The sequence below is a fragment of the Dasypus novemcinctus genome, chromosome 9, assembly GCF_030445035.2.
Source record: "Dasypus novemcinctus isolate mDasNov1 chromosome 9, mDasNov1.1.hap2, whole genome shotgun sequence".
Taxonomy (NCBI): Eukaryota; Metazoa; Chordata; class Mammalia; order Cingulata; family Dasypodidae; genus Dasypus; species Dasypus novemcinctus.
Window position 1 is genome coordinate 92,938,781 of NC_080681.1, and position 9,956 is coordinate 92,948,736.

Below are 9,956 nucleotides of genomic sequence, written 5' to 3' on the forward strand. Positions count from 1 at the left end.
AGAAAAACCTGGGCCTGATGGGGTGGATTAGGTGGTCTCTGAGGCTCCTTCTACACTGTTTCTGTAATGAGAAGAGCATTTTCACACATGGACGTTGTGCACCTCTTATGTGCTTGCATCAAACATGGTTAAAAAAGAGACTTAAACATTCCAGGCAGCATATGTGTGTTGTGTGATGTAGCCAGAATGGGCAGTTTTCAAAGTCCTCTGTGGCCTGGGTAGACAGTGGAGGGCGGGCCTGGTCCCAGAACTTCAGGGGACGGTTGGTATCTCTGGTCCATGGAAGATACCCACTGCCTTCGCACCTCCTGCCTTTTTGCACCTCCTGACTTCCTATTCAGGCTTTGCCTGCTCAGAACTATGAGGACAGAAGTCTACAATATTGGATAGGGACTTCTGGGGACCGTCTGGCTGCAAGATGACTTTGGAAGCTCTGGCTCTGCTCACCTTTGGCCAGGAGGAGAGGATCCAGGTTTCTCTCCACTTACAGGAGGAAAATCCAAGTTGAGAAGGATAGAGTCATGGACTAGGAGCAAGGGTAGGAAAGAGGAAAGAATCCATCTCGACTTCCATCCCTGCATCACTTGGCCTGCACACTTCAGAGAATTCCAGAATTTAGCCTCCTGATAAAGCCCTAAGACGTCTTTAAAATTCTCAGAATGATTAAGATGCACCCTTTGGTTCATCCATGCACTCTCTACCTATTCACCTGTCCATTCTCCTGTTTATCCATTTCTCCCATCCTCTCATCTAACAGTTTAACTTTCTATCCATTTATCTTTTCATTTATTTTCTCATTCTTCCCATATACTCCTCCCATTCTCCCATTTGTCCTCCCATTCATCCATCCTTCCATCCATCTTCCCATTCATTTATCCTCCTGTCTGTCTGTACTCTCATATGTTTATACATTCATGTATCCCTTCAGCCATCCAACCAGCCATACTCCCATTCATCCATTTCTCCACCCTCCCATCTAACTCTCCATCTTCCAATCTTTACTGACCCATTGTCCATCCATCCTTCCATTTATTTTTTCATCTACACATTTATCCCCCATCTCTCTGTCCATCCGCTTATCCACTCATCTATGCCCTATCCATCTGTCCATCCTCTTCCTGTTCTTACTTCACTCCACATTTCCTTTCATCTACTTATCCATCCATCCATCCATCTCTCTATGCATCTAACCAAGCAGCCTCACATTTGTCCATTCTTCCCTCTTCCATCCATCCATTCAAACTTGCTAATTAATAAGATTAATGAGGCAATATCTAACACTTTGGAATTTATGATTTATTTTGTGAATGGCCTTATGGAAATACAGCAATTCCCAGAATAACAGTTAGCACATCATAGTTTGGGGTTGGCTGCTGGTTCCAAAGGGACATCCTGAGGCATCTGGCCCGTGTTATCCTGGGAGCGGCCTGAGAGTGCTCTGCCTCTGCTTCCCAGGACACTCCTGACCTTAGAGCTTGTGACCTGTAAAGGGCTGTGCCCCCACAGGGAGAAGTGCAGCTGCTGATACCATTCCCTGAGTCCACAGCTGTCTGTCGGGCTGGACTGAGGACGTGGAGTAGGGGCAAGAATCAGGCAGAACCTTGGTCCCAGCCTTCCCTGCACCATCCCTGTCCCGTGTCTGGACTGCATTAGGCCAGCAAGGGGACACAACTTCTCTAAGGAAGCTTTCTGGCTCCCAGGTACCTGTCCACCATACTTCCCTTCCCCCACCTTCTGCCCTCTCTCCAGTCCTAATAATTACTTCCTGGTTCCTCTTCCCAAACCCTAATTATCTGCCCTGTGGGCTGCCCTAGAATTGTCCTCAGCAGAAGAGGATCCTCAATACCCACACACCATGCTGGTTACCAGGCACCCCCCACGGCATCCCGTGGGAAAGCCAACACTCCTGTCTAGTGAGTGTCACAGGCACTGGGGTCCAGAGTTAAATCAGAAGCAGGGAAAAACCAGTTGTACATGAATTGTCTTAATTTCTTTTTTGTTTGTTTATTAATCAGCATCTCACGTCCTCATACCCTCTGCCCCTCCCAGCCCCGGGCACACCTCACCCCAGCTCCAGGGTCCAGCCTTGAACCGGAGTTGTGGCTGTGCATCCCGGCCTGGGCCCCGGGGCCGAGGGAGGCCCCAGCCCCTGCCCAGCCCCTGCACAGGCAGGGTCTCAACGGCTCTGAGAAACAACCGCTGCCAGCCAGATGCTGCCTCCATGAGCCCCCAGGTCTGCCCTGGTCCCCAGCCCCCAGCAGAGCCTGAGTCTCTTCTCATTTCTTTCCAGGGAATCTGACTAAGCACATGAAGTCAAAGGCCCACAGCAAAAAGTGCCAAGAGACAGGGGTGCTGGAGGAGCTGGAAGCCGAGGAAGGTGAGTTGCCGGCCCTCTCCCTGCCCCTCCTCTTCCCTTCCTCCCCCTCTTCCCTCCCCTCCTCACCTTTCTTTTTCTCCTCCTGCCCCCTGCTCCACCTCCTTCTCTTTCTCCCATTCCTCCTGCCCTTCCACATCCTTCCCTCTACTTTTCCCAGTGACTGGGAGATGAGGAGAAAGGTTAAATTCACACAGCCCATAACGCTTGTCGAGTGTGCTTTGCAGCTGGAGCTCCATGTGCTCTGCTGTGCCATGCACCTGGAGCACCCAGTGGTGCACGCTTCTGTGTGTGGGTGTTCAGTGAATGTCTGTGACTAAATTAATACATGAGTGTCAGAGCCAACAGTGATTGAGCCCCACCTTGTGTCCAGCATGTTCTAAGTGTGTCCTTGAAATATCTCAGCATCTTCTTACATCAACCCTGGAGGCACATAAGCTCCATTTTACAGGTTAGGCCAGAGAGGTTCAGTGACTTGCCCAGGGGTCCCACAGCTCAGAGAGCGGCAGAGCTGAAATGTGACGCCGAGCCACCCCCAGAGCCCGTGCTCTTCCCTGACTGGGAGCAGCACCTCTGTGGCGCAGGCCCTCTTACTGTCCTCGGGGTGCACGTGTGGAAGCTGAGGCTCAGGCAGCAGCCGGCTCAACCTGACACGGCTTGTCAGAGGCAGAGCCGGGACTGGGGCCCACGTTCCTTGTCTGCCAGCATGTGGTTTCCAGGGAGCTGGGTGTCGAAGAGGTGGCGAGAGAGCCCAGAGTGAAAATCACTCAGGAGCCAGCTGTTTTCTGAGTGTCTGTTTCCTTGCACCTGTGAGACAAGCTTTCAGGGTATTTTTTTTTTTTTAAGATTTATTTTTTATTTATTTCTCTTCTCTCCCCCCCTCCCCCCCAGTGGTCTGCTCTCTGTGTCCCTTTGCTGTGTGTTCTTTGTATCCTTGTCAGCAGCACCAGGAATCTGTGTCTCTCTTTGTTGCGTCATCTTGCTGTGTCAGCTCTCCGTGTGTACAGCACCATTCCTGGGAAGGCTGCACTTTCTTTCATGCTGGGCAACTCTCCTTACGGGGTGCAGTCCTTGCGCATGGGACTCCCCTATGCAGGGGACACCCCTTTGTGGCAGGGCACTCCTTGCATGCATCAGCGCTGCACGTGGGCCAGCTCCACACGGGTCAAGTAGGTCCTGGGTTTGAACTACGGACCTCCCATGTGGTAGGTGGACGCTTTATCTGTTGAGCCAAGTCCGCTTCCCTCAGGGTCTTGAATTCTGCAAAAATCATTCACCGAGGTCTCAGGGTCAGGCTCGACATGGGCCAGTCTAGCAAGAGCAGGGCTGGGCTTGTGAGAGCCCTCAGGTGAGCCCCTATGCATGCACAGGTGTGCAGAGCCCCCAGGGGGTGTGCAGAGCCTTCAGGGTGAGCCACTTCTGTGTGCACACATCTGCAGAGCCTCACATGTGTGTTTAGGATCCTTGGGATGAGCTACCTGTTTGTGCACAGGTGTGCAGAGCACCTGTGTGCTTAGAGTCCTCAGGGAGTGCTACCATGTGTGCACACGTATGCTTAGAATTCCTTTGTGTTTAGAGTCCTCAGGGTGAGCCACCATGTGTGCACAGGTGTGCAGAGTCCCCTGTGTACTTAGAGTCCTCAGAGTGAGCCACTATGTGTGCACAGGTGTGCAGAGTGTGTGGGTGTGCAGAGCATCGCCATGGTGTCCAGGGTGTCAGAGGCTGCTGCCACTGCCTACATCCTGGTTTCCCTCTCCTGTCCACTACCCTCTGTCCCCTGTCCCTCCTCCTAAATCTGGGTCTTTCTTCAGCTGGCCCGGAGACCCTCCCTCTCCCAGGGAGCTGCTGGCTGGCCCCTCTCCCAGGGCACGGCTTGGGCTTTCCCAGCCGCAGGGCTGCTTCTCCACCCCTCGGGGCCCTCTCCCTGGCTCAGTGAGGCAGTCAGGGACACTGCCCCTGCTTAGTGCTGAGATCCCACAGCCAGGCGGTGACAGAGGGGACCTAGTACCCGTGTGCTCTAACTCCTAAGCCCTGTCCTCTCCTGCCCGCTGGCCAGTTCTTTACTTCTGAGCCAGATTAACGTAGGGAAGCACCCAAAGGGCAGAGGGCAAGGGCAGCAAGCCCCTCCCCCACTTGCAGAGTGGGAATGAGAAGCGGGGGAGCCCAGCCCCTGGCCAGCGCCAGCCCCGGACCCCTGAACCAGAAACCTGACCCTCTGAACTCGAAAGTGGGGAGGAGCATCCTAGTGAGTAGGGGGCGCAGGAGGAGGAGCGTGGGAGATGGTGGGTCAGGTCCCACGGGGTCCCCAGGCCTGGGTACCTGTATTTATATATTCCAGAAAGCACTCGGAATGGCCCTGTGCTCCACTGATGAGGTTTTCTAATGCTCACCCTGAGTGGACAGTTGGCTCAGGAAATCCAGCTGCAGCCTGTCATCGCAGGTCACACCATTCTTGGCCCTGCCCTCACCCACACCCACAGCAGCGGGGGGCTGGCGAGAGAGCCAGAGCCAGACCTGATGGCCCTTGTCACCCCCACCCCTTCCCTCACCACACTCCAGCCATGGCCCTCCATCCCTGAGGAGCACAAGAGAGTCAGGCTTTGAGAAGAGAGGTGACAGGAGTAAGATGAGTCAAAGTCAAGGAGAAGCCAGAGGGGTCTGGAAGGTGGGTGGACAGGCAGGCTGGGGGAGGCAGGAGGCCTTCCTCCTGCACCTGGCAGACCATCAGCCAGATTGCCTGGACTCAGAATAGGGCTTACAGTGTGACAAAGGCAAGTCCGTGTGTGTGTTTCTGTTCTTGTTTTTCCAATTTGGGAATGCATTTGTAACCGTAGGAAAGAGTAGAAGTCAGAACACAATTCCTCTTAGGTGAAATAAGTCACCTTTATTGAACAGAACACCGTGAACTCGGGGCTGTGCCCCCAAAGCTAGGATGTGGGGCTACATGCTGCTCAGGATGCACATCAGGCCACTTGGAGGCATTGTCTCATTGAGTCTTCATGCTTGAAGCGTGTGTTGCCCTACTGTAAGTGGAGGGAAGTAAAGCTCAGGCACGTAACAGGATGTGTGCCCAAGCTCACTCAAAACCCACTGGCTCCATGCCACCCTAAGGCTTGGACTGGGGGAGCCTGAGCCTGAGCCTGGGATGCTACCCAGGTAGGAACAGGAGGTCCCAGATGGCACCACACCAGGACCCACTGAGGGACAGTGGGCAGGTCCCTGCCCACCCACCCCCATTTTCCCCGGGACTAATAAGGATGGTCATTATTTGTGAGGATGAAACTCATGCATTTAATCCAGAAATAATTCCTGAGCACCGGCCCTGTTTCCAGGTCTGTTCTAGATGCTGGAGATATGGCAGGGAACAACACAGAGCTCCTGCTCTCAGGAAGCTTGCTTTTAAGAGGGGGAAATGGGTAATGAACAAATGTGAAATATGGAGCAACATATGCAAGGTCAGAAATCCCAGTGAGGGCCTGGACAGTGTGGGGAAGGGGTATTAGATAGGGCTGGGTGAGCAGAGAACCTGAATGAAGTGAGGAGTTGGATGCCAGGGCATGCCTGGGGCAAGAGAGAAGAGCAGGTGCGGGATTCCCAGGAAGGAGGCCAGAGCGTGGCCATTGGGGCTGGAGCCGCTGACTGGGAGCGGGATGGGGGGAGATGAGGAGAGCTGGGCCAGGTCCTATGGAGCCATGAAGGTCAAGGTAAGGGCTTGGCTTTACTGAGAGAGGTGGGTAGTGAAGGAACTTCCTCTGGCTTACAGTTTTAAAAAGATGACTCTGGCTCTGTGTGGAGAACGGCCAGTAGGGGGCAGAGGTGGGAGCGAAGCGGTGATCCAGGCAAATCTGTGCACTGCTGCAGGTGGTGATAAGTGGTCAAGTTTCTGGATACGTTTTGGATGCAGGCTAGATGAGGTTTTGCTGACGTGTCCTAAGGTGGGGATAGGCATGAGAGAAAAAGGAGCCAAGGATGACTCCGAAGTTTATGGCCTAGGGAACTGGAAAGCTTTCCATTTCACTCGATGAGCAAGATTCAGGGAGGAGCTTCAGGACTCCATGCCTGTTAGCCCCGAAGTGGAAGTGTGGGAGGACAGCTAGGAAGGAAAGAACGCCATCCGCCCGCATGATGGGGAGGTTGAGCACCAGCGCCACCGTGTGGTAGAATCGAGCAGCACACGCGGCGGTCTCGCGCGGTCGAGGTCCGTGGTCCCAGGGCAGTAAGCCGCCTCTTAGTTGAGCTTGACTGTGATCCCAGCAGTGGCCAGGCGGTGCCTTGAGGGTGCCAGGAACGGGGCCCCCAGGCATAGGCATCCCACAGAACCGTGCAGGAGCCCAGATGTGCGGAGGCCTCGTGAGCCTGCTCTGGGCAGAGGATCCTTGGCTTCCTCATCAGTCCATCATTTGTGCACTGGGCGCCCAGGGAAAGCCACCCGCCCTCTCTGGGCCTCAACCTCCTCTCAGTAAAGAGAGTCTTTAGGAGCTTTCCCTGTTGGCTTCCAGGAAACAATGGTCCTGACCCTCCCTTACTAATGGCGCTCCCCTTCTGAGGCCCACTGGCAAAACGTTTGCAGGCATGAGGTCATAGCAGGCAGCTGGAGATGGTAACTAAGGTTTATTGAGCACTTCCTGTCAGTCAGACCCGTGCTAAATGCTTCATGAGGGGTTCCTAGAACTAATAACCCCGTGTTACAGATGAGGAAATGTACACAGAGAGGGCTGAGGAAATTATCCAACATCACACAGCAAGGAAGTAGTGGAGTCAAGATTTGAACCCAGACCATCGCCTGCTTCTCAATGCATCAAAACCGTTTTTAAACTGGCAGTGGAATCATGCAAAGGTTGTTAACTTTAGTCTGTCTCAGCCACTAGCTTGCTAGGTGATCTGGGGCAAGCATTTGCCTCCTCTGTGCCTGGATGTCACCTTATGTAAATTAGGGGGAGGTACTCCCTCGTGCCACCCCCGCAGCCCTAGGCAAGGGACGTGACTGCCTGGGGGAAACTGCCCAGTGGGTTTTGTCCCCACTCCGCACCCCAATCCCTCATTCCCTTCCCATCTCTTATCCTGCTCCTGGCTGCCAGGAGCTGCCCTTCTCCCCGGAGATGGACCCTGCTCTGCCACCTGATGCCAGTGTAGCAAGTGACCCACAAAGGCCCAGGTCCTTCCAGGTGCCAAATGCCCCTGGACCCGCTCGCCGCAGCCCGGCCACAGCAGCAGATGCCAGTTCAGCCTGAGCGGGGCCCGGTGCCACTGGCCCGGCCAGCGTGACTGCCGTGTTCCAGAATAGGAGAGCTCTTCACGAATGTGTTAAAAGAGATGAGAAGTAGCTCATTCTAGCAGACCCTGGGAGGGGAGACGATCACATTTCATTTGACAAAGGAGGAGTCTGAAGCCCAGCAGGTGACATCACTTGCTCTTGGTAGAGCCCCAGAATACCCTGAACTCACTGCAATACTAATGGGAAAGAAAAGGCCTGTCTTATCAGCCCTGCTTCTTCCCTTCCTGGGTCAGTTGACTTCATCTCTCTGCACCTCAGTTTCCTCATCTGTACCATGGGGGTAAGAACAGTGCCAGCCTCCAAGGGATTGCTCGAAGAACGAGTGACGCGACACACAGCAGCCCTTAGAACTGAACCTGGCACACGGTAGATGGAGTAGAACACTGTTCACTGTTGTTATTTACAAAGTGCTCCTGAATCTGCATGTTCTGGATCTTCCCAACAGTCTTGGGCCATGGCCATGGCCGTGAGGCCCAGTGTGCAGATGAGGAAACGGGCTGAGAGAGCAGCGGGGAGGGCCAGCGTGGCAGTGCCTGGCCGTGACGCGTGTCTCCCGTGTGTGCCCCACAGGAACCAGCGACGACCCATTCCAGGACTCGGAGGGCCGCGAGGGCTCGGAGGCCGTGGAGGAGCACCAGTTTTCCGACCTGGAGGACTCAGACTCGGACTCGGATCTCGACGAAGACGAGGAGGAGGACGAGGAGGAGAGCCAGGACGAGCCGTCTGGACCGCCCTCGGCGGCACCCCCGGACCCGCCCGGCCAGGCTGCTCAGCCCCCCGGTGCCGGCCCTGGAGCCAAGGCCATGCGGGGCGGCTCGGGCTTGGAGGCCGAGCACTTGGCAGCCGGCGGGTGCTCCGCATCCGGCCAGAGCACCCCGTGCCTCCCCCAGCTGGGACCGGCCCCTTCGGGCGCCACAGAGAGGGACCCAGGTCCAGCCCTGAGCCCCAAGACCGCGTCCCTGAGAAGGCCGTGGTCTCCCAGCAAAGAAGCGGGCAGCCGCCCGCCGCTCGCTCGCAAACACTCGCTAACCAAAAACGACTGGTCCCCCCAGCGATATTCACCGGCCCGAGAACCCCAGGCCTCAGCCCCAAGCCCACCCGGCACCCAGATGGGCCCAGGAAGGGACCTGGGCCCTCTGCCTTGTGGGTCTCCGAGACTCGAGCTGTCTCCGCTCAGCCCCCACCCCCTGGGAAGAGAACCACCACCTCGGGCGCATCTGCCCCTCGAATGCGAGGGCCCCGTGGACCCAGGCCCGCCCAGACACTCGCCCACCAGGAGACGGTCGTCAGGTCAGGCCGAGTCACCGCCACGGTCAGCGCTGCCAGGGAAGTGGGCCTTGGCTGGGCCGGGCAGCCCCTCGGCGGGCGAGCAGGGCCTGGGCTCGAGGCTGGCCCCACGGCTTCTCCTCCCGCCCACACCTCTACCTCACAAGCTTCTCGGCAGAAGCCCCGAGACCTGCGCCTCCCCGTGGGTGAGTGGCCCGTTCTCTCTGCACTTGGGGTGATGGCACCTGGTGCTCAGAGCTCTTACCGCTCGTACTTGGTGGTAATTGAGCAAACGTTTACCCAGCTCCATGCTGGGAGCCTCAAACCATGTGTTTTATTTTAGCCACAGAAGCAGCAGGGCATGGGTTCTGCAGCCAGACTGCCTGGGTTCTGCCACTTCCGAGCAGTGGCCTCAGATGTGGGTGCAAATACTTGTGCAAATGCCCTCCCCACCCCAGCCGCGGCTCTTCTCTGAGCAGAGGTGGTCAGATGGCAGAGCTTAACCAAAGCCTCCACCCCCCTGCCCTGGGGTCACCAGCACCCTTGGACACACCACTGCCTCTGCCAGCACCACCCTGACCGTCATCACACCCCAACACCACTGCGGCCATCCCCAGCAGCTGTCACATCACCGGCGCAGTCCCCCTCCCTGCGGCCAGCACTCCACGCCCAGCCCACCTGTTCCTCCCAGCACCCCACACCACCCTTCACCGTCAGCACATCACCACCTTCACTCAGCTTGCAGCCCTCGAGGCGCTTTTAGTTTAGGGTAACATTAAAATTCCTGTGGGGGGAAGTCAAGAACCTCAAGTGGGAACCCATGTCCAGAAAGTGGGGGGCAGAGAGGCAGAGAACCGAGATGGAGGACCAGGCTCAGGGGTGACATCGGGGCACCACCTCGCCAGAGCACCCCGAAGACAGCCGTGTGGCCTGCGTGTGCGCATGGTGGCCCATTCCAGTCAGGGCAGCCAGGGGCAGGCGGGACCCCGGGCAGGGAGCCGGGCAGCGGGCGGGGCCCCCACACTTGCAGGCCCTGCTCTG

General features: G+C 56.4%; 1 protein-coding gene across 2 annotated transcripts in view; it reads left to right on the top strand.

The window, feature by feature from the left end:
• Nucleotides 1–9,956, top strand: part of HIVEP3 (HIVEP zinc finger 3) — a 521,951-nt gene that overhangs the window by 507,307 nt on the left and 4,688 nt on the right. For both annotated transcript variants that reach the window (XM_058303790.1, XM_058303791.2), the window contains 2 exons: nt 2,291–2,377; nt 8,220–9,121. In XM_058303790.1, coding sequence (XP_058159773.1) covers nt 2,291–2,377; nt 8,220–9,121 — 989 coding nt within the window. The remainder of the gene's footprint in view (nt 1–2,290; nt 2,378–8,219; nt 9,122–9,956) is intronic.